A 25,945-nucleotide genomic window follows, 5' to 3' on the forward strand; every position below is an offset into this window, starting at 1 on the left:
TTTAAGGAATCCTAGAATTTCATGAGCTAGAAATTTCATTTCAAACAGCAACCTGGTAAAATATTGCTTTTTTAAAAATGGGTCTTAATCTAGGGGAGAAGCTTGAGATGATGAAAGGAACTTTGCAGTTTACTAAGAAACTATCCCTTTCTCCTCTAATTTTTATTCTGAATTTAATTATTATTCATCCACTTTACTATTTATCTAAAATATTTAACACTGATGGATTATCTCTATAGTTCACCTAATTGCATGTCATCATCTAAACAATAGACTTCATCATCCCTTGACTTTTTCTATGTAATGGATAAGGCTAAACTTTTAGTAATTATCGGTCTTTAGAGTGTTCCAGGGCTTGATACAAAAAGCAATGTTATCTATAAACAAGAAAATTTTGGAGACCTCATTGTCCAGAAGGAAACTCTTTTCAACATGAACACTGGACTGCAAGTAGCTTTAGGGACAAATATGTTTGGCAGGCATAAATCTCTTTGGTTTTTTTTAATAGCTTAATATCTACACTCAGTCATTAAATAAGTTTATCTCTGACTTTCAAGAAATCTTGAATAATTTCTCCCCCCCCCTGAGGCTGGGGTCAGGTGACTTGCCCAGGGTCACACAGCTAGGAAGTGTTAAGTGTCTGAGATCACATTCGAACTCCGGTCCTCCTGAATTCAAGGCTGGTGCTCTATCCACTTGAATAATTTTAATGTGCTAACAGAACTTGTTAGAAAAAAAATTTTAAGACCATTTTTTTGTATTGGATAAAATGCTTTTTTAATTAGCAAAAAGTGGTACAGTGAAATCTTATATCTTAGGCACCATCTATTCAGTTTCAAATTGTAAAGATAAGGCATATAATGGAATATTGTATGGATGTGTATCTGCCCCCATAATATCTGCACTGAGGAAGTCCTTGATATATTTTGAGAAAAATTATGTATCAATTAGAAAACAGTTATAAAAAGTAGACTTTTAGTACAGTAATAATTGTTCTTTTAGTCGCATTTTTGCATTAATATTATCTGAAATTTTTTTTTTTTTATGTTTTTCAGTATCTTCCCCTCTTTTAGATATCTTGGGAAGTAATCTCTTAATATCATCACAATTATATTGCCTTAAGAAGGAATCTCTTATATATACATATATATAAGTGTTTTTCCTATATTTGTAGGGCTTTTCCCCTATCATTTCTTCCATTTGTATCATTTCTACCTCCTCTTCAAGCATGTCAAGTACTATAATGTTAAAAACTCTGTTTGTTGGCTCACTTGTTCTAGATGGTTAAAAAAAGGTTTGTTATAAAAATATTTACAGATCTTTTCCATTTTTCTTCTGTTGGTTATTGTCATTACATTTTCATTCTTAACTTTCTTTGGATGACTTTTCTTAGTTGGATCTGTTGCTTCAAATTGGTTTTACCCTTTGCTGTTTCTCTTCATTTTATTAAGTAATGATGTTCATAATCTGTCATCTTTATGAAATTTTATGAATGAATTTGTATTATTAACCTATATTTTCTATGGTAGTCATATCTTCTTGAGAAGTGAAATATTTAATGGTGATAAAGATAATTTTAGGTCTTTTTTATTTTTATGGTATTTGCAGTTTCATTGTTTAAAATGCAATATGAGATACAATATCATTCTCTATGTTCATATCCTTTTCCCAATATCCCATTTAGTTTGAATACATCTGGACTGATTTGTTTTGGTTATACACCACATCTTTTTCCCCCTAATTTTTATATTTTCTTTCATCTTTGTACTAATTTTGATTTTTTTCAAAAGAATTTGGTGTTTAATTATACACATAGTTGATTCAATAATGACCCCAATATCAATTAGCTTTTGTATCTTAAAATATAATCTTTTTTTTTTTTTTTTTCAGTTTGATTGATGCTTGCTATATCTAGTGCCTACTGATTCTGTCTTGAAGAAGATATTCAGGGAATTAGGCTTCTACAAGAATTAGACTTCTTTAATTCTTTATTTTTATCTCTATTTTCCAATATATTTTACATCATCTGATTATTCCTATGTTTATATTAAAATTGCTGAGCATCAGATTATATATTGAAATCATTTAAAACATCTTATTAAGCTCTTTCTTATAAATTTGATATACCCTCATCTTCTGAAGCCAATGTTGGTGAATTTAAAAAAAAATACTTTGCATAAACAAGTAAGCTAGGTGGCATAAATGACAGAGTACTGCCCTTGGAGTCAAGAAGACATGAGTTCAAATTTTGTAACCCTAAGGAAGTCAAATAACTTTTCCAAATTTCAATTTCTTCATCTGTAATTTGGGATAATAATAGCACCTATTTTGTGGATTGTTGTGAGGATCAAATGAGATATTTGTAAAGTTCTTTATAAACCTTAAATAATATAATTTTTTTTATCATATGCTCATCAATATGAGATGACTAAATGTCCTATGAAACATATATATATATATATATATATATATATATATATACATACACACACACACACACACACACACACACACACACACACAGTATTTAAATGCAGAGTAAAATAATTTTACTAATTCCTTTATTTGCCTATCCAAAGAGAAAGCACAAACCACACTTCCATTTAACTGCCATTTTTTTTCCCTTCTGGTTTATTTCATAGCTATTATAAAGATTAGTGCAATTTAGTTCCTTCACTAAATTCTGTCATACTCTGAGAGAGCATTCTCATGTCCCTTCTTCTTCCCCAAATGTGCCAGCATTCTTCGCATATGACATTTAGAATATCAGCATAGAAGGAAGAAGATTAGATAATATAAATACAATGGGATTTTAAGCATCCTTTCTCACTTTCTACAAAAAGCAGAAGGTTAGACATATAGTACTCAGCTATATTTTTGTTTCATAGGTTGTTCAAGGTCAGAACATTTCATCACCAAATGTTAGCTCTACTGGTTATGGGTCTTTCATATTTAAGTTGGAATGGACCTTGAAAAGTAGACTCAATTTGTTGCTGGGACTGTGCTCAAAGACTTTCTAACATGGTAGAAGCTGCCAGACTTTTGACTTCTTGAGAAACCTTTGAGAACCCTAGTTCATCCTCAGGATGAGATTTCAGAGCGGGACTTAGTAAGGGCCTATTCATATCTATGTGTATTATATCTCAGAACTGTATAACCAGTTGCTCTTTTGTAAAATGTAAGTCAAAGATTTATAGTCACACAAAACAATTTTTTTCTGACTCATCCATATTGGATTAAAATGCTTCTCACAAAATGTTAATATTTTTAGCATTAAATATTTGCTTAATGTGTAGCTATTATTCCCCATAGATTTATAGATAATGCATTTCAGCTTGACCAGCTGGAATGGTGTACTTTTCCATCATTACTTATTTTAGGTGGAGTTTTATGCTTTTTGGATTTCTAACACATGCAGTGACAGACCTTTTTTCTTCAAGAATAACTCAGCTGTCAAAATCAACTTGAGGCTGAAATTTGCCACATGGTGTGGTTCCAGTCGCATATTATTATTTAAAGAATATTTTATTTTAATTTGGACATTTACAAACTATATAATTCTAAAAAGAAAGATGATTTTTACATTTTCAAATTTAATATTTGTTATAGTAGGTGGATATTTTCAAAATCTTTGTCCATTTAAAAGGCCATTTTCATTAATGGATTTCACTTCCCTGAAGGGAATCAAATGAAATTTTAAAAATACCCACAAAAAAAAATCCCCCAAAATTCAAACTGTTTTTTTTTTTTAAAGGAAACTAGTTGGTAGGTTAAATGAAAATCATCTCAATTCTCTACTTCTAACCACAGAGAGATGAAAACTCTTCCACTTGATTATATAGAGAGATTCTTTCTTATACATATAAGGAAACAAAATATAAGAATCAAGATGACCAGTTTGTAATTTCTAGGTAAAAAGTGCTTTTTATTGGGGTTTTCTATCCCTGTGTCTTCTACTTGCACTTTTCTATCAAGTTTCATAGTCTTCAAAGGAATTGTAATAAATGAAAAAATTATATAAAATCATATGTGACACTTAGACCTGACTACTTCAGCAATAAAAAAATCGACTTTTACTGGCTTATAAAATCTATAATAAAAAAAGAATCATATGATGTTAAAATTAGAAAAGGACCTTAGAAATTAAAGTTGGGCAAGTAATGTAACATAATTTTATTAGAGACCAAATTTAATTTATAAAATATATATGTGTGAACTTAAGGCTCTCCACGTTCTAATCTCCCCATTCATATTCTATATCAATATGATCTATGCTCCCTTCTGGGAAAAAAGACTTTTAAAGTCACTGTGTCTTTCTCTGAATCTTAATATCCACAGATAGGGTAGCATGAGTTGGGTAGGAAGAGTGGAAGACAACAGGAGGAACAATTTTATAAATAAATTTTAAAATACATGTAACTATTTTGATGGAAGCAGCATTTTTTTAATCTGTGCAAAAATGTATGCAGATTGAAATAAAACAAAAGAGAACTGATCTTGTTGATACCTTTTAACAAACTGTCTAGCTCAAACAGCAAATTAGCAAAAGTAAATACACTGATCTTGAAGTTAAACACTGCTTAAAATATATCTTCTCTTACAAATGTACTAGTTCTTATGCAAAAAGTATTTTTAAAAAGTGATGAATGTAGTTAAAATAAGTGAAATGTTAGTATTTTAGTGATCTATAAAGAGTCTTTTTTGAAGAAGTAATGGTGTTCTTGGATAAGGGTTCACCTTAAAGTAAATAATTTAAATGAATTATTAATAATTGTTAACTAACTGTAAAATAAGCATAAAAAGAACTCAAAATATAGCATTTTAAAGTCTGGTGGGCTAGAATGAGAATTTGATGATACTGAAATTAAATGAATCAGACAGATGATCCAATGTTAGTTTAAATGTAATGCATCTGTTTGTATTCATTCATACAGAAGGCAAACTTCCTGCAGGGTTAGTAGATGACTATTACTAAGCACTGTTTGGTGTGAATTTTCCTACCGTTCAAATAGTATTATCAAAATAAGTTAAAATACATTTAGAAATGGAACCATCAGCAACTTTATTTATTTATTTATTTATTTTAGCCTAATGGATTCTTTTTGGTTTTATTGGAATCATTGATAGTAGAAAGAGAGTGCTTATTGCATATGTAATGTAATACTGATTACATCCCAAAATTTCATTTTTCTCCAGAGATTTCATAAAATTTTAAATGGGTTTTCATTTTACTTGGAGTATCATTAATTTGATCTCAATGAAGCTATTATTTTCTTTGAGAATTAGTACCTACATAGATTCAATATTAATAATTGTTCAACTAAGATGATCTTTAGAACTTTCTTAAGGGAATGATTGACATTGAAATAATTTTTTGACCCAAAGCTCCTTTTTTACCCCATCTTATAAATGCAAACTGAGAGCAGAAACTCCATCTGTATGGTAGAGAAAGAAAGGATTTGTACATAAAAGGAATATGGGAAACATGGCCCATATCTAATTCAGTGTTTAGTGGTATACCTCATTTGACCCTTCTCTTTTTCTCTTCCTTCTCTGCCCTTCCCCAATTTAACTTCAGACCAAGATGATGAGAAGAAAAGAGCATCTCCTGAGCCAGAATTGGTCCTCAGATCTTATCAAATGGAAGTGGCCAAACCAGCTTTAGAAGGGAAGAATATTATTATATGCCTCCCTACAGGAAGTGGGAAAACAAGAGTAGCTGTTTACATTGCCAAGGACCATTTAGATAAGAAGAAAAAAGCATCAGAGCCTGGAAAAGTTATGGTCCTTGTGAATAAGGTATTTGTCTCATCTAAATTCTGTTTTTTCTTTTTTGTTTTGTTATTCTAACATTTTTCAACCTCACAACAATTGTTGTAACAATAAATTACACAAGAATAATTTAATTAAAGGGATATTATCATTCATTCCTCCCCTCATCTCTATAACAGCTATCAACTATAGTTATATAATTATTTTACTAACAGCTAACTTTTCTTCTAAAAAATTTCTCCTAATGTCAAAATCTCACATTTTAATAGTTATGACTTATGAATGTACATTGTATTTTCCTTGAAACTACTTAAGGTTAATTTGTGCTAGTCAAAGTTATCATAACATATTATCAGATGATCCCAATGGGGAAAACAAAAATCTGGAATTAGATGCTTTTTTTTTTTTTTTTTTTTTTGGATAAATGATTAACTGTGTACCCTTGGGCCCAATGTTTATAGAAAAGTCCTATTTATAAGCAATAACTTGGGAATAGAGTGTGCTGGCTAACTGAACTGGTTAACTACAGATTGAATAATTTTATAATTCAGAAGGCAAAAAGGATATCCATTAAAATATATTAAAGAAATGTCTATTGGATAAATTGGAATTTATTGCCTTCCTCAAAGGACTAGACTGTCAAAGATATCAAATCTGGAGCGTGCAAAAAACTCCTGAGTGTGGCCCAAACTAGATTAAATTATCATTGGGAGGTGTTTAACAAAATAAATAAAATTGCATGGCAACATAGAGAAAATGTAAATTTGTGGTTTTCTAAGTCATATATGCAGTACACAGAATCTGTTTCTATTTTGAGTGTGATACCACAGGACTAGGTAATTTCCAAGGCCCCTCCCAAATCTTAGATTCAGCAATTCAAAGATTCTCAGTATTGGACTTTTTTGCATTCTGTAAACTGGAGATGCTTATATTATATTGACATCAGTATTTCAGTTGGCTCCATGATCTCACAGAGAACACAGTATGGGGGACTATATAGTTCTCATCAGTGCCTTTCTATCTTGCTTTCCTTAAAGGAGTTTTCCAGTATTGTGAGCTCCTTCCTCTAGGTCTTTTAGGATTGCAGTTACCGGGGCAGCACTTAGATCAACCATATGTTATGCCTTGTTCTCACTAAGGAACTGATTCACCTTGTTCTTTTGATCAGCTATTCCTTGTATATTTTTTATTCTTCTATGCCTCATTGGTAATATGTTAAAGTCAACTTGTTCATGCCAACTATGTGTGTATCTCCAGTGTCTTAGAATATTAATTCTTTGGAAATTGTGGTGTTCTGTTATCCACAACCATATGATACCACCATATTGTATTCTCGGTAGAATATTGGTGTTAAAAAGATGGTTCTTTCTGTCAGGGAGCCACTTGAGGTCATTAAAAATACTGTTCTAATTCCCAAAGGCACAATGTAATTCATTTACATTCCCAATGTAAAATGAAGCATTTTTGCAAGTAATATAATTTTTCTATCCATTCTATGAGATTACTAAAAAGATATATCTGTGAAATATAGCATCAACATTTTCCTTACATAAAAATGTCATATAACCTTTTAAATAATTGCTACTGCAATTAAAACTTTAACGTGAGAAATACTTTGCAATTCTGAAGTAAACATATGTCCCCCAAAATGTAGCTAAAACCCAAATTTTTATGTTTTTCCATTATGTAGCTCACAGTGTATTTTGTACATATCTTCTTTTTACAGAGTTCTTTGTATAAAGAATCATATGGATATATGGTTTGATTTTTATTTTTGCTTTTGTTTTTCTCCCAATAAGAGTGGCACTTTTGTGTTACTCTGCCTACTATTTCTCATTTGGTTCCTTTTGTGATTAATGACCATAAGAAGGGCAAAAAGTGCAGTCTGTGACCTAAAAAAAAGCTAAAAGATAACTAAAATTTAAACTATTACTTTGAGATATTTTGGTAGTGCTAAGCTGCAGACTCTGTCAACATGACATCATTGAAAATAAAGCTACATTCTATTTAAATTAGACTGCATCATTTTCTTTTTTAAAATTTAATTTTTTGTCACATTTTAAGTTCCAAATTACCTTCTTCCCTCCCTTCCCACCCCACACTAAAGAAGGCTACCATTTAACATAGATAGGCATAAATGTAAAATCATATTGTTCATAGTTATGTTTATCAGTTTTTCTCTGGAAATGAATATCTTCCTTCATAGGTCCTTTGTAGTTGACTTAAGTTGATATTTCTCTTACTCAGAATAACTTAGCTATTTTTCAAAAAAACATTGCTAATACTGTATTCAATGTTTTCTTGGTACTCCTCATTTTACTCTTCATTATTCTGTGCAAGTCAAGCTATATTTTTTCTAAAATCAACCAGCTCATCATTTTTACAGCACAGTAGTTTCCCATCACAATTATATATGAAAGCATTTTCAGCCACTCCCCAATTGATGAGCATCCCCTCAGTTTCCAGTTCTTCACCATCACAAAGAGAGCTGCTATAAATAATTTAGAACATATAGGTTCTTTTCCTTTTTCTCTGATTATCTTGGGAAATAGACCTAATCATAGTATTGCTGGATCAAAAGGTATATAGTTTTACAATTCTTTGGGCACAATTTCATATGTCTTTCCAAAATGTTTGGATTAGTTCACGGTTCCACCAACAGGGTATTTATTAGGGTTCCAATTTTTCCACATCCCTTCCAACATTCCTCATTTCCCCTTTCTATCATTTTAGCCAATCTGATAGCTGTTAAAATTACATCTCAAAATTGTTTAAATATGCATGTATCAAATCAATAATAATTTGGTACTATATATATAGTTTTGATTTCTTCATCAAAAAACTGTTCTTATCCTTGGGAAATGACTCATAGTCTCAAAAAATTTGGCAAAGTTCTCAGAGATATGAGACCTTTATCTTAGAAATGTCTATAAAATCCCCCTCCCTCATTTCTTCCTTCCCCCCTCCCCCTGAGGCTGGGGTTAAGTGACTTGCCCAGGGTCACACAGCTAGGAAGTGTTAAGTGGCTGAGACCAGATTCGAACTTGGGTCCTCCTGAATTTAAGGCTGGTGCTCTATCTACTGTGCCACCTAGCTGCCCCTCTTCCTTTTCTTTTAAAATTATTTATTGTTTCAGCAAGCTTTTTTAGTTGAATCTCCAAGATTTTTCAAGTATATCATATCATCTGCAAAAACAGATAGTTTTATTATCTTCTTGCCTATTGTGATTCCTCCAATTTCTTTTTTTTCTCTCATTGCTATTACTAGCATTTCTAATAAAATACTAAACAATATTATTAATAATAGACATCTTTGGTTCATTCCTAATCTTTTTGGGAAGGCTTATTCCTATTACAAATATTGCTTACTCTGACTTTGGATTGATACTTATGATTTTGAGAAAAATTCCATTTATACCTATACTTTTAAGTGTTTTTAAAAAGGAATTTGTGCTGAATTTGGTCCAAAGTTTTTTTCTGTATCTATTGAGATAATAATTTGATTTTTGTTACTCTTTTTGTTCATATTATCAATTATGCTAATAATTTTCCTGTTAAACTATCCCTGCATTTCTGGTATAAATCTCACTTGGTCACAATGTATAATCTTTGTAATTTATTTTTGTAGTTTCCTAGCTAGTGATTTATTTAGGATTTTTACATCCACATTCATTAGTGATATTGGTCTATAATTTTCTTTCTCTGTGTTTGCTTTTCTTGTTTTAGATATCAGCACCATTTCATAAGAGGAATTTGATAGGATTCCTTCTTTACCTAATATTCCAAATAATTTATTAAGGATTAAAATTAATTGATCTTTAAATGTTTTGTAGAATTCACTTGTAAATCTTCTGATTCTGATGTTCTTTTCATGGGAAGTTCAAATATGGTCTTTTCAACTTCTAAAATAATTTTATTTAGATATTCTATTTCATCTTCTGTTAATCTAGGCACATATTTTAAAGTATTCTTTCATTTTGTTTAAGTTGTTAAATTTATTATCATATAATTGGGCAAAATAACTCCTAATAATTACTTTGATTTTATCTCCTTTAATGGCATATTCATTCTTTTAATTTTTTGATACTAGTGATTTGCTTATTTTCTCTCTTTTTAAAGAAATATTAACCAATTATTTATCTATGTTATTGTTTTTTTTTTTTTTCATAAAACTAACTCCTAGTTTTATTTGTTAATTCAATGCTTTTCTTATATTCAATTTATTTTTTTATTTATTTTTGCTGAGGCGATTGGGGTCAAGTGACTTGCCCAGGGTCACACAGCTAGGACGTATTAAGTGTCTGAGGTCAAATTTCCACCTAGCTGCCCCTCTTATATTCAATTTTATTAAGCTCACTCTTAATTTTTACAATTTTTAATTTGGTGTTTAATTGGGGATTTAAAATTTGTTCTTTTTATGGTTATTTTTTGAAGTTGCATACTCAAATCATTAGTCTGCTTTTTCTCTATTTTATTGATGCATTTTTGTTGCATCCCATAGGTTTTGGTATATAATCTTATAATTATACTTTTAAATAAAAATATTTATTGCTTATGTGACTTTTTTTAACTCACTCATTCTTTAAGAATTGGTTATTTATCCTCCAATTAATTTTCATCTTTGTTTTCATGATCCTGTATTAAATATAATTTTTTTATTGTACAATGATCTAAAAATAATGTATTTAATCTTTTTGCTTTACTGCATTTAACTATAAAATGTTAACATCCTGATAATATATGGTCAGTTTTTGTAAAAGTGCCATATGCCACTGAGAAAATAGTATATTCCTTTCTAATCCCATTCAGTTCTCTGCAGATATCTACCATATCTAGCTTATTTATAAGATGCTATTCATCTCCTTGATTTTGTTACATTTATTTTTTTTTGGTTATATTTATTTAATTCTGAGAATTAGAAGGTTGAATTCTCCCACCATTATAGTTCTGTTATCTATTTGTCTTGATTCATTTAACTTTATCTTTAAAAATTTGGATGCTATAGCATTTGATGCATAAAAGTTTTATATTGATATTATTTCATTATCTGTAGTACCTTTTATCATAATGTATATTCTTTACTTATCTCTTTAAATCTATTTTAGCTTTAACTTTGAGATCATGATTGCTATCCCAACTCTTTTTGAATCAGCTAAAGCATAATAAATTCTACTCTAGTCCTTTGTTTTTATTCTATATATAGCTTTCATTTAAAAATGTTTCTTGTAAATAATACATTATTGGATTCTATTTTTTAATTCATTCTGCTATCTTTTTCTTATTTTATGAGTAAATCTGTCCCATTTACATTCAAAGTTGTAATTATTAATTGTGTATTTCCCTCCACCTTGTTTTTTTCCTTATTGTTATCTCTCTCTCTTCCTCTCTCTCTTTACTCTATGCTTCCCTAGATGTCTAATTTGTTTGCCTACTTAATCTGCACTCCTTCTAAGAATCCCTCCCATATAATCTCCCTGACCTTTCAATTTCTTGATCTGCTCACCTTTCTAAGAATCTTTCTTTTATCTTAATTCCTTTATCATATTACTTATTAATCTGTATGTCCTTGTAAGGCTCCTTCCCTTATCCTATCCCTTTTCTCTTCTATTTCTCTTTAAGTTAAGCAGGGATTTTAAAACCATTCTAGATGTATATATCATTCCCTATTTAACCTAGTTCTGATAAGCATAAGGTTCTAGCACTACCATTCCTCCTCTCCTCCTGCCCTTCTCTGTAACAGTTCTTCCATTCATGCTTCTTTTGTATGAGGTTATTACTACATTTTACCTCTCCCAATTTTATTTTTTAGCATTATTCCATCATATTCAGTAACCCTTTTATCATACATCTTTCAAACTACCCTAATGATGATAACATTTTTCCAAGTAATTTATCTTATGTGTAATTTGTAGAATGCCACAAGCATTTCCATAGCAGTACAATAACAAAGATGATTGTATATGCAATTGCAAATCTACTATGCACAATTTACTATTTTTTTTTAAATATTAAAAAGTTACGTAAATTTCTTTTTTTTTTTTCCCTTCCTCCCCCACCCTAAAAACTGATGCAGAAGATGAGTATTAACTCCTTTGGTTTCTCTAAGCATTTTAAGACTATGCTTTCTTTGACTGCCCTATCACATTCACAGGGACTTTATACTCAACAAAATCTATAAGTTGTTATTAATAACTACTAAGCTAGGTTTTCTTTATCCTATGCTTATTTAGTACTTTGTGTGTGGGTGTGGATGGGAAGGTGAATTAATATGCAAGACTTTACATTTATCATGTTTTTTAAAAAATTATCATTCCTGCTATTGTCAAGCACCTGGCATTTATTAATTATGTGTTATGTGCCAGGGGCTGTGTTAGATCTAGGATTACAATCTTGATTTTTGTAATATGGCTTCTTTTTAGCTTTTTATTAGTCATAGAGTTAGTAAACATGTCTTAAGCTGAGTAAGGTATAAAACAGAATATAACCAAGTACAGAGCATAAGTGAACCTCAGTGGATCCTATCTGTCTTTTGTCTAAATGCTTTTTGCAAGAATCTAGCTTTCCTCTTCCTTGGTGATTATGATGTTTACAATGACATAGTACTTTTTTCAGTTTTTTCCTTGATAGTTATTATTTACTCATCATTTCCTTTTCTTTATCCATCTCCTTTCCTGACTATTTTCCTTAAAGCTTTTTTTTTTTTTTTTTTTTCCCCTGAGCAATTGGGATTAAGTGACTTGCTCAGGGTCACACAGCCAGGAAGTGTTAAGTGTCTGAGGCCAAATTTGAACTCAGATTCTCCTGACTTCAGGGCTCTACCCACTGAGCCACCTAGCTGTTCCTTCCATAAAGTTCTAACCTTGACTCTCTTCTCTCCTTTTCTCTGCAAACTCTTTTGATGATCTCATCTGCTTTCAGATACAATCACCTTTAAATCTACATATCTATCCCCAAACGCTACTCCCCTCCCTATTTCCAACTGCTCACTGCGGAATGTAATTCCAAAGAGATAGCATTGCAGTATTGCTGACTCAGCATACACACAACTGAACTCTCCATCTTTGTCATCTGATGAAGTCTGGAAAAATTTGAGTGTGGTTGTCAGAGAAAGAATGAAATATTGATGGAATTGCACCCTGAAGCAAGCAGGAAAGGCACTGATAGGGATTAGTTTAACCATATAACCTTACCTTGCTGTGACCAGTCAAGAAATCCAAATTACCTCAGACCCTTGAGGTTAATTTCCCTTATAACTCTTTACTAAATCCCTCTTGGGATTATAGCCCACCACAACACTCTGGCTCCTGTATCTTTCCCTTCCCTACCCCCATGTCCCATAGTGTCTCTCCTCTGATCTCCCTATCATACTTCAAGGTATCTCTCCTCTCATCCCCCACCATGGCTCATGGAATCTTTCTCCTTATTCTAACCAACTCTTCCGATGATAAATTCCTCTGCATTTAGTCTGCCAGCTAAGGGCATGCTCCAACCTCTCGGGGGTTCCCTTTCTCCTAGTTAATTGTGGGTTCTACAAGGGAATTTGTCTTTTCCATCATTAATTGTTAAAACTCCTTTCTTGCTAACTATATGCTCTCCCAACTCTATTTCATATTTACCATTCCTGGTGTCTGTGTATCTCTTCATTTTGTCTAGTACCTCTTCCCCTAAAGAAACTTAGCTTTTGTCAAAGAGAATGGCCATTGTGAATTCTTCACATGATTGAACCCCAAATTTGGTGCCTGTATATCTATCTCAACATCATCCAAAGCTGTTCATCCCAAATCTTCTTCATTTATGGATTTGGCTTTTTATAAAAGCCCAGCCATGCTTTTATAAAATCTCACTCAGTTTTTACTTTCCCTTAATTATCTCATTGCACAATCCCATCTTTTGCCAGATTCTATAGTTTCTACCATTTAGTTCTTTTTTGTTTCTTCCTTTCTATGTTCCCCTCAAAAGGAAAGTTCATTAAAGCTTTTTTACCTCTCTCTCTACATCCCCCAGACAACTATTTTTATCAAAAGTCTGTTTCTTCACCATTCAATTTTTTGCTCCACTGTACTATTTCATCATTATTCATGATTTTAATTGTCTTTAAATCATTTGCTTCATTCAAAAGTATATTTTGAGGTAGCATTGTTATTCAAGTTAGAGCAAAACATCTACTGAACCCTTTATTTGCCTTGTGTACATTGTAACTTTCAATGCAAATAAATTCACTTCATCAAACACTATTTTTATAGGCTCTATTGATAGATATTACATGAGCTTTGTTCTCAAGAGTCTTAGAATCCAAAAGAAAGAAGGGAATGCACAATTATAATACAAAAGAATGTGAAATAAACACAAAGAAATTTTCAGTTAAAGTGCTGTGAGTAGTTTGAGGGAGAAATCAACTAGGAGATGAGTCACAGAAAAATTCATGGAAAAGATGGCACCTGAATTGGACCAGTCAGTGGTTATCATCTGGACCTCGATATCAAATATCCTGTCCACTAAAATGATCACTCTTTTCCCCTTTTGGCCATAATAATCTTTCAGTTATAGGACATAACAAACATGACAACAGTGTGTGTCTGCTGAAGACTCTACATTGGGTTTGTTTTTCTATCCCATTTAGGAATCTTTTGACCCCTTTAGTTAAATGCCTATTCAGCTTCTCAGGGAGAATAGTTTGCATTTGTTAAAGATGAATCCTTCCAAAGGGAGTTTTCAAAGTAGTATCTCAGTAATTGCTGATATTAAGGTTAACTTGGATTTTTTTTTTTTTTTTAATATATTGATGTTCAGGTTAACTTTGTTTTTTTTTCCCCTACTTTGGCTGTATACTTAGGTGCCATTAGTTGAACAGCACTACCGCAAAGAGTTTAAACCATTCTTGAAGAATTGGTATCGCGTCATTGGAGTAAGTGGTGATTCCCAACTGAAAATATCATTCCCAGAAGTTGTCATGTCCAATGATGTTATTATCAGTACAGCTCAAATCTTGGAGAATTCCCTTTTGAATTCAGAGAATGGAGATGATGATGGTGTCCAGTTATCAGGTAGTTATTAGTTAAGAGAGTTTTATTACTTTGGTTAGAAGTTTAGAGGTCTTTGTCATAAGGAAATTGGTTGATATTTTATGATACTTTCCATTCATTTTTCAATCTTTTTTTTTTTTATGGACTGCTACATTTTTCTTTATTCACAATAGAAGGTCCCTTTGTTAGATTTATCTATGAATCCAAATTACTCTGTTGTTGGGAGAAAGCAATATTTGTACTAAAGCAACAAGATGGAACTTTATAAAAAAGATGTTAAATATTAATTTTTCATAATAATGTTAACATTTTGAGAAAATAAAACAATTGGGTCATTTTTTGGATTTGGGAAAAAGAAGAAATGGTTTTGAATGTTTTTCAAGCCTAAGCCACTTTTCTAAACCTCATATCTTCATCTGTAATCTGGAGTTGATGGTCAATAAGGTCCCTTCTAGCGTTAAATCTTATGAAATCTATAAGACAATAATTGTTACCTGAAAAATCATATTACCATTCTGTGACAAATAAAATGTCACCACTCTCTAATTAAAAACCAAAAATATCCCCCCACAAGGTATATTAATTAAAAACATTTTGATGTGGTTTAAAATTGTAGTTTGACACTATAGATTTAGAGAAGTTCATTTGAAAGAATAATTTGAACAATTTAAATTTTATTTCTAGATTTTTCCCTTATCATTATTGATGAATGCCATCATACCCACAAAGAAGCTGTTTATAATAACATAATGACACGTTATCTGAAACAAAAGATGAAGAATTGTCGATTCAAGAAGGAAAATAAGCCAGTGGTACCTCAACCTCAAATACTTGGACTGACAGCTTCACCTGGTGTGGGAGGGGCCAAAAAGCAATCAAAAGCTGAAGAACATATTTTAAAAGTAAGTAATGACTTTGAAAGTGAGTAATTAAAGTGAAAGTAATATTATATACCATAGAAGAAGCAGTGTCATATAATGGATTGAGAACTGGCCTTGTTTTTAGGAAGACGTGGTTTCAAATACTGCCTTTGACCTAATGGCTGGTGGTATAGTGGTCAGTCATGTAAGTCACTTAGTCTCTCACTGACCATAGTAATTTTCTTAAGCTATAAATTGCAAAAGAAGTTTCTTTGCTGCATTGTTCCAGTTCTTTCCTGTTAAAGACATCTGTTCAGCTCAAAGATAAGTTATAATTTTAATTTTTACTGATATGTTAGGTTGAAATTTTAATTTATATTCACTACTGTTTAATGTAATGAACATAGAGGAAGTGTTCAGTGATTTATATTTAAGAGAAATTAATATTTATACACAGAAAAATTTGCATAGGTAACCTGCAAGGCACTGACTAACCTGTTTATATATGGTTTTTAAATTTAATTTAATTTTTTTACTGAGGCAGTTGGAGTTAAGTGACTTGGGTCACATAGCCAAGATGCATCAAGTGTCTGAGGTCACATTTGAACTCATGTCCTCCTAACTTCAGGGCTGGTGCTCTATCCACTGCATCACCTAGGTGCCCCACCCATTTGTATTTGAAAGAGAACATTATCACATGGACTATGGAAGACTACCATATATAATAACCTGGGGCAAAAATAATGTCTTTTTTTTTTTTTTTTTTTTTTTTAGCAGAAAAGCATTTAGGTATCTTGGGAAAAGCACTATACTTGTCATAAAAAGACAAGTTAAAATCTGAGAATTGCCACTTGCAAGATTTGAGATTTGAGGCCCAACTTCACTGCTACTTGTGTGTGAACTGAAGCAAAACACTTAATTTCTTTAAGCTGCCACTTCCTCCTCTGTAAAAAAGGGATAATAATGCCTGCCCTACCTGGATTATATTGTTTTTGTGAAGCCCAAATGATCTTTGAAAGTGCTTTACAAAATGTGAAAGGCTATTCAAGTGTATGTTTTTGTAAACTTAATAACATTAATTCCTAGTTCATAGTCTTTCTCTCCTCTCCAACTCCCGCCCTCCTACTAGGGGACTTCAAGATCTATGCTGATATTTCCTCAAACACCCTAAGCTCTCAGTTCAACTTACTCATTTCTCATGACCTACTTCTTCACCCCACCATAGCTTACTTCATGGCCATGCATAGAAACGTTCATCAGCAAAGGTACACTTTATTAAGTCTGAAAGCTTCCACTTTATACTGGAAGGATATTATTCCCCACTCACATGAATGTTTGAAAACACAATGTTCCTCTGGTTTGCTTTCTATTTGAGGCAATCTTCAGTGTTGTGATATAAAGCAAAATCTACCCATAGCACTATCCTATCAGTTTTGCAAGGAAAAAAAAATAATGGAGAGGAAATCAGACCTGATGACCTTCTCTGATCAGTAATCTGTTACATACAAGGCTCTAAGTTAAGGAAGCATAGATTCAGTTTTGTATCATAAATTGAATATAGTAAAGTTAGTGGAACACAAATCTGTTTTTCATATCTGTATTTTAGTTCACTTATCCAAGTTGTTATTTTTAATAGTGTTAAACCAGCAACGTGACAAACCTCAAACCAAAGCCATAACACATTAGTGATTTTTAAATCTTTATTAGTGGCTTAAAGAGTTTGTGGATGCAGTGAACACAATATTATTATTTTCTCCATCTCCATTCACATGTATTAGAATAAAGGCAGAGGATGGGGCATCCAGGGTTGATTCTTGACAGCAAAATCTACAGTAGGAGAAGAGGACAAGAGACTCAAGGGAAGAGTATAGTGAAAAGTTGAAAGGGTTCATCATGGTGTCAAAATGGGGAAGGAAGGAGAACATAGCTAGCACAGGGAATGATAGTCTCAAAAAAAAGGATTGGAGAGCATTATAATACCAGTTAGCATTCCATCATGGCACTTAAAAGTTTGCAGAGCACTTTTATAAATATGATGTCATTTTTCTTCCTCACAACAATCTGAGGAAGTAGGTACCTCATTTTATATTTGAGGAAACTGATGAGAACATATGAAGTGACTTACCCAGGATCACATACCTAGTTAGGGTCTTGGACCCCAGATTTGAATTCAAGTCTTTCTCCCTCAAAGTCTATCCATGATAGAGATCTAATGAACCAACTAGATATCTTGGTAAGGAAGGACAGGTTTTGAAGCTACATGTAAAAAGAAGGGGGATGACAATAGATTCTGGTTTGATAAATTTTAGATTTGTGAAAATGAGTGTGGTACATTTGTGGGTGATAGCAAGATTGAGAATATGGCCATCTCGATATGTGTATATGGTGGGATGGAAGACTGGGTCATAGAAAGTGAATAAATTGAACTGATTGCTTAGGAGGTGTTTGAAGAGACATCAATATGGATCTTGAAATCCTGTAGGAGTTGGAGAGTAGAGAAAAAAGCCAGGCATTGAACCCATTGAAGAAGGAGGGGGAATATGATGGGGGTTAATTGCATGTTAAATGTATACTGAAAGAATTTTAAAGGAGGAGACGTTATTGAGTTGGGATGCCTTAAAATGGCAGCAACACACAAGGGGTATTCCATCTCCCACAATGTGACCATGAAGTGGGAGCTGAGAGTGAAATTGTAGGAATGTGTTGGTAAATAAATAACAACCTGCTTTCTGAGAAAAAAAAACACAATATGTATATGGCATATTATTAAGTTTAGTCTATATTATCAACTTCTCCATCAGTTAAGTCTAGACAATTAACAAAAAGAAAATATGAAACTCTGATTTGGAGCATTTGCTGATTCTGAAGTGTAAATGCTCACCCTGAAAATTTTAGTTAGTTTTCACAAGCTGGTTGGAGCTTGCTCCAGGTCCCTCCCCTACAACCACCCCAAATCCCGGTTGAGGGGGTTAAAAAGTGAGAGGAATAGCAAGGTTTGAACATTGGCAATCTAAGTTTCCCAATCACTTGGATGAAGAGGAAAGTATGTTAATCACTGAGGGGTGAGTTGAGTTAGGTTATTGTTGCCCATAGAGATTCAGCTTAGGAATGGAATTATTCCAGAGCATCAAGCTCTGTGTATATCTGGAAGAAGTGGGCAGGGGGATATACTCAGGCTGAGGCAACTGTTGGGGCATTTGCTTAGCTGGAGAGAATGCCTGAAGCCCGTGGAAGCAAGCAAGGCAAGTAAGGAATGTTGACCAGCTCTTAAAGAGAAAAACTCCTATGCCAAATTGAATCCAATATGTGAATGAAGAGTAATCATTTAAGTATTGAAAACTTTTCTTTTTACAGATATGTGCTAATCTTGACGCATCTACAATTATCACTGTTAAAGAAAATGCTGCCCTTTTAAAAGAACAAGTGAAGGAGCCTTATAAGAAGTTTGTGATTGCAGATGACAACAGAGAAGTAGGTTTAGAAATTTTTATACTGTCTTTGTACAGATGGTGTTTTTAAAATTGAAAATAGTCCTTATTTCAGGTTAAAAGTTATACAGGTTGTTTTACCCTTCCCTCCAAAAACATAATCAGCCAAAACTATTAGAAAATAAAAATTCATTTTGCTATTATGCATTGATAGCTGGGGGGAAAAACTATAGGAAATTTTTTCTTTTTTTTCATTTTTGGCTAAATAGACTGTCGAAGACTATTGGCAAGACTAAATTTAGGGTAATCATTCACTTTATCCTTGTTATTGTTATTATTAAGCTAAAGCATTTTTAGTCTTCCAGAGATTCTAAAATAGCAATAATAATAAGAATAAATAACATTTATATAGCATTTTCTACATACTAAGTTCTTTACAATTATTATTTCATTTGATCTAATCCTGGAAATGAGGTGCTATTGTTTCACTTGAGTAAAGTGAAGCAGATAAATTTGCTAGGTATCATATAATTAGTAAGTGCTTAGATAGGATTTGTATTTTATTCCAGACCCAGTATTCTTTTGCACTATACTACCTGGGATACAGTGATCTGCAAACCTCTTTAGATTTTTGAAGAAAACATTACTCAGTGAAAAATAAAGGAATTATATTCATTTGTGGGGTTTGTGTGTGCATGTGTGTGTGTGTGTCTGTGTGTGTGTGTGTGTGTGTAGCACAAACTCTACTATGCTTGTCCTTCATTTGCACTGGCAGGATATGTGCCCAGAGGTAGATCAATTGATTTTTGCCTTGGGGCTCTAGAGAACTCAGAAGAGCTGTACATGAGCTCTCACCAATGTGGGTTTTTGGTTGATTATCCATTAATATCAATTAGCCAGCCAGACTTAATTGGCTTTTAGAAACTGGTAATAACTAAGGTAATAAAGAGTAGAGTAGTAGAGTTAGTTGGATAAAGCCATCCCTCCAAACTGGAGCTCTAAGTATATACAAAGTCCAGAGGAAAGTAAGCTTTCAAGAATTTGGCAAATTTACATTTGGCAAAGTGAATAACTTTACAACTCCTAAAAATCATTTTGTTAAAAGTCTTTTTCTTTCCTTCATGGGGCCCTCTGTAAATTCCCCTTATAATCCTAAGATATAGATTTTTCTGGGTTCTTTGTAGAGTTCTCACATGTATAATTTGTCTTAGAATCCAAATTCAAACAGTTCCATTGGCTTTTCTGAGGGAAATATGAGAATATCTATAAGAATTCTTCCAAAACTTTCCAAGATTAATTCTTCCAAACTTTCAAATTCATAAGGACCTGGTGGCAGCTAGGTGGGGCAGTGGATAGAGCACCAGCCCTGAATTCAGGAGGACCCGAGTTCAAATCTGATCTCAGACACTTGACACTTCCTAGCTGTGACCCTGGGCAAGTCACTTAACCCCAGCCTCAAAAAAAAAAAAAATTCATAAGGACCCTCTCTAAACAGCTTGGGGGTGGGGCAGGCAGAGTCAGAGGCTTTTCTTTTAAGTAATTTGATCTCAAGGACTTAGCTAGAACTACTCTTTGCTCTAGGCTTCTAGACAGAGGAATGCTGGGTTCTAACTTATTTTACTTTCTTGTAGAAAACCACAAGTAACAATTGAATCGATTCAACCAATGTCCTTGATTGATTAATTCAGTAGAGGTATTCTTCATCTGATAAGGTAGCATCTTCTTGAGTTACTTCCTTTGGGCTGGATGTAAATAACTGATAGATTCAGTCAACTTCAACCATTACATTTACAATTAATTCACTTCACTGAGATGACATAAATACATACTTGAGTTTGGGCCATTATGATTCCATAGTTAGTCAATAATTTTATGCATAAGATTAAAAACTTAGACCAATATGTATTTGACCTAATGGGTTTTTATGTTGTTTCCAGGTCTACTTAGAATCATCATTTGAAATTTCTTTTTTCTTGTCATTTATTCAAAATCATTATATATTTTATTTAGTATTTTTAAAAATATCTTAACAATCAAATACATTAATTTTAAATAGTAATTTCATTAACACTACTGTTCTTCCCTCCTTTGGTTGTTTCATTTGCCAGCCCTGATGGATTGAATTCTAGTTTCTGTTTCTCACTTGTATGAGTACATTTCCTGATTTTTAAGAAGTTAAAAATTGTTTTTATACTAATTTTTAATTCTTTAAGTTGCTAAAAAATAAAAGTGAAATCATTTCTTTAAAGAGCAATCTTTTCCTTAAGTATAAATGTAGTATTTCCTTCCAAATATGAAAGTTATTTGTCATTTATTAGTTACTATTTGAAACTATTGGATTGCTTATTCTAATGGGGCAGTATATATTGTGTGTGACAGAAAAATGGGAAGCCAGGACGAAGAGGGAAAAAAGAGAGTAGAATATAAGAGGGATGCAAAAAGAAAAAGAACATATATTTACATAGACATATATTGGACAGCTAATTGATATAGTATATAGAGAGCTGGATCAGGGGTCAGGAAAACTCAAGTTCAAATCTGGGCTCAGACACTTTCTAGCTATGTGACCAAGTCACTTAATTGATATCTGGCTCATTTTCCTTAACTGTAGAGTGTACCTTCCTCACAGGGTTGTTGTGTGGAAAAAAAGGAGGTACTAATTATAAAGTGCTTTGTATAATGCCTGGTCCTTTGTAACATAAATCTGGCACTATATATATAAATATAAATATAAATATGAATATATAAAAATATAAATAAATATATATATATATATATATATATGGTAGTTTTCTACTACTACTACCATTACTACTGCTACTACTACTACTACTACTATGACTACTACTACTACTACTATTGCTACTACAGATCATCAGAAATGTGGCCTTTTCTTTTCCTAGGTAAATATTTCTACTGAAGTTCATGGTAATATAGATATTTTAATACAGGGAAGTCACCAATATAAAAGTTATGATTGTTTTATTATTTTACTTTTAGAATCCCTTTAAAAAGAAACTTATAGAAATAATGACAAACATTCATACCTTTTGTCAAATGAACCCAACATCTGATTTTGGGACACAAACCTATGAACACTGGGTTATTCACCAGGAAAAAAGAGGTAATTTGAGTTTTTACTCATTATCTTTTAATTTGATTTATTATAATAATGTTTCAGAAACTCATATTTAATACTTATTATTTTCTAGGATTTACTTATCTGCACATTATAGCTGCAAAACAAAGTCAGAATAAAGAAAAATATGTCTTAATGTTTTGTTAAAGGAAAGATGCGTCAGGCTTTTCACCATCTTGACCTTTTTATCATCTCTATCTTGTTATGCTTCTCCCTAAAAGACTTCAAGATAAATATAACAAGTTGATAATAAAACAAATAGACCTAGTACATCTCCCCCAGTGTTTCTTGTGTTACTTGAAGTATTACTTGAAGCAGTGTAGCTGAACTGCTTCAGGAGAAGCACATTGCAACCCAAGACCTTGTTACTACAGCAGTTTCTGGAATCAGCTAGTACACTAAACCCTTAGGGCTCAGTAGGTGTTAGGGGCATTTTAATCCTGAAGAACTGAATTCATCTATCCTCTCATTTTTCAAAAGATGAAATTGAGCCTTAAAGAGATGTGACTTGACCATGACATGCAGGTAGTAAGTGGAAGAAGTGGAGACGGGCTCAGCAGGGGGTCTCAGACTCCAAATCAACCACCTTTTGCCATGTTACTAGGCCACCTCCTAATACAGTTTCTAGAGGAGTGAGACAGCACTGTGATAGTTTCCTGGGTCCACAATGTTTGCACAAGAGGAAAGGCAGTGCAGCAGAATCATAGAATCAGGAAGAGCTCAAATTGGGCCAATAACACTGGAAGAAAGTGTCTTAATGATTCCATTCATTCAGAGGCAGTTCCTGCTAGTGTACATATATATACACACACACACACACACACACACACACACACACACACTATATATATATTATATATATATGGCAGCCTACATAGGTTAGATACAGATATAAACATAGAGATAGCTATATCCATGGTTGCTTCAGTGTATATATATGCATTCATATTTGTGTGAATATATGTGTAAGTATGTGTGTATCCACATAACTAAGTATAGTATATTAGTATATACTCTATATAGTATATACCAGTGGTCCTCAAACTTTTTAAATAGGGGGCCAGTTCACTGTCCCTCAGACTGTGGGAGGGCTGGACTATAGTAAAAACAAAACCTCACACTCTGTCTCCACCCCTCAGCCCATTTGCCATAACCTGGTAGGCTGCATAAACGTTCTCAGCAGGACGCATCTGGCCCACAGGCGTAGTTTGAAAACCCCTGGTATATACTATATGTAGTATATACCTAAGTATAATAAATATTTACATGCACATATGTAGCAGAATTATATGTGCATGTAGACACAAATATGTATATAATGTACCTATAGCTCAATTATATGCATTGCCTATATGTGAACTGTATAAATACATGTATATACCCCACATAAACATATATATATGTATGTATATGTATATAAGTTGGAAAATCATTTTTGTATATGTGCGAGCTGCTTTTTAAAAGCCTTAGTTGTAGAGAATTCTATTGGGAAAGCAGAGGGAGAAGGTGGTAGAGGGGGTTGTCGCTAGGCAAGGCTCACAGCTGTGTGGCCATCTTTGGTCACCAGGTATCTTACTGGCACACCAACCTCATTAGTAAGCAGCTCAAGAGCGTTGTTCCTTGTGTCTCTGTGCATGCTAACTAGTTACGCGACCCCCCAATATGTGACTCTGGCATGCTAACTAGTTACGCGATATTGTGTACATATATATTGTGATATATATGAGACACATATTGGCAGAGAAAGTCTATTTGGGAGTGATGATAGCCTCCGATTCTGTCAGACTTTAGAAATGTCAGACCCCGCCCCTTTCCATAGGCCATGCCTAGTACTGATTTGGAAACATTACTAATACACATTTGTGCTTTGTGCTTCCCTGACATGCTTTCAAAGCACCTACAGAGTCTAGAAAATTTCAACTAGTTATATCAGATGTGGCTGCAAGAGGGATTGACCACAAAGCGGAACATATTTGGGGAAGAGCTAGCATTTTTTAATGGTATGTGTATAACATATTTGGCTCTAGGAAATAATTTCTTTTATGTCACTTTCTTTTTAAAGCTGCAAAAGAAGGGAATCGCAAAGAGCGTGTTTGTGCAGAGCACTTGAGGAAATACAATGAGGCCTTACAAATCAATGACACAATCCGAATGATCGATGCATATCACCATCTCAAAAGTTTCTATAATGATGAAAGGGAAAAGAAGAATGCTGCCCAAGAAAATGACAGTGAAGAGGAGGAAGAGGAGGATGACAATAAAAGGAAACAATTGAAATTTGATGAAACAGATATGTTTCTTTTAGAGTTATTTTATGGTAAGAGTCAATTTTTGTTTTTATTGGAGAGAAGTTGAATTAAATTTGTTGTAAGAAAAACATTCTTAACAATTAAAATGATCAAAAATGGAATGGGCTATTTTAGGAAATCATGGTGTTTTCCTTCTTCATTTGATGTTTTCCATTGAAGGCTAGGTTGAAGAAGTTGTAGAAGGAAGATGAGGCAAGTGTAGTTTAGAATACATGACCTCTGAAGTCAATTCCAATTCAAATCCAATTATAAATTAACATTAAATTAATTTTTTTTTAAAAAAATTAACATTAACTTTAAAAATCTTCCTCTAACCAATAGTATAGCTCCATATAATGATATACATGAGTTCAAAACCTGATCACTTTTGACACATTCTCAATTTCTAACTGCAAGAAACTTTTTTTCTGTTTTCCAATCTTTTCCTATACTTTGTTGTCTCTGAGCAGTCATTCAAGCTGTTCCTCTATTCCTGGAGCACACTCTGCAGCTCTGTTTACTGAAATCTTTCTTAGATCAGCTGCCACTTTCCCCTTAAAACCTTTCTTTAATCACCCAAACTGAAAGTGTTATTTCTCCTTAAATTTTCTACCTTGAATCTTTTCTTTGCCTTTATCAAACTCTACCTTGTATAATATTTATGAACATACACATATTATTATATTTCCCTATGTTTGTAAGCTCCATTTTTTATCTTCATATTCCTAATGCCTAGCACAATACATTGCATATGTTGTTGCTCAGTCTATTTAAGTCATGTCCAATTCATCTTTTGGGATTTTCTTTTCAAAATAGTGGCGTGGTTTGCTATTTACTTCTCTAGCTCATTTTAAAGATGAGGAACTGAAGCAAACAGAGTTAAGTATCTTGTCTAGGGTCACACAGCTAGTATCTTGAGGCCAGATTTGAATGCAATAAGATTCCTGATTTCATACCCAGTTCTCTATCTGCTCTGCCACCTAGCTGCCCTACACTGCATATAATAATATATAATAAATGTTTGTTGAATTTGAATTCATGCTTGATTCACACATGCTTGTCTCTTTGGTAAGAAGAATCTACTTTTGAGTAGTTTATATAGTATTCAATCTTACCTCTAAAACTCAGCTAGCTTTATAGTACTATCTTCTTGTTTCATGAAAAGCTTTTCTATAATTTATTAACTAAATCCTAGGTTCTGAGAATTCCACATCCTGATAAAAATCACAAATTCTTTGCATATTCATGTTTATCTTGGATTCTTCAAAGAATCATAGAGAGAAAAGTAATATAGGGAGCTCCTTGGATTTTAGCCTTTTTTTTTAATAGTATGACTAAAATTTCTACCATGGGATTTGCTACTGACTGTTTTTAAGCAGGATCATTTTGACTGGAGTTTCTTTCCCATCCAAATTACACTAATTGGACCTTATATC

General features: G+C 32.7%; 1 protein-coding gene across 2 annotated transcripts in view; it reads left to right on the forward strand.

Moving 5' to 3' along the window:
- Positions 1-25,945, forward strand: part of IFIH1 (interferon induced with helicase C domain 1) — a 90,297-nt gene that overhangs the window by 46,998 nt on the left and 17,354 nt on the right. For both annotated transcript variants that reach the window (XM_074303269.1, XM_074303270.1), the window contains 6 exons: positions 5,579-5,799; positions 14,605-14,815; positions 15,479-15,696; positions 19,009-19,125; positions 22,083-22,206; positions 24,284-24,538. In XM_074303269.1, the coding sequence (XP_074159370.1) occupies positions 5,579-5,799; positions 14,605-14,815; positions 15,479-15,696; positions 19,009-19,125; positions 22,083-22,206; positions 24,284-24,538 (1,146 nt within the window). The remainder of the gene's footprint in view (positions 1-5,578; positions 5,800-14,604; positions 14,816-15,478; positions 15,697-19,008; positions 19,126-22,082; positions 22,207-24,283; positions 24,539-25,945) is intronic.

The sequence above is a fragment of the Sminthopsis crassicaudata genome, chromosome 3, assembly GCF_048593235.1.
Source record: "Sminthopsis crassicaudata isolate SCR6 chromosome 3, ASM4859323v1, whole genome shotgun sequence".
Lineage (NCBI taxonomy): Eukaryota > Metazoa > Chordata > Mammalia > Dasyuromorphia > Dasyuridae > Sminthopsis > Sminthopsis crassicaudata.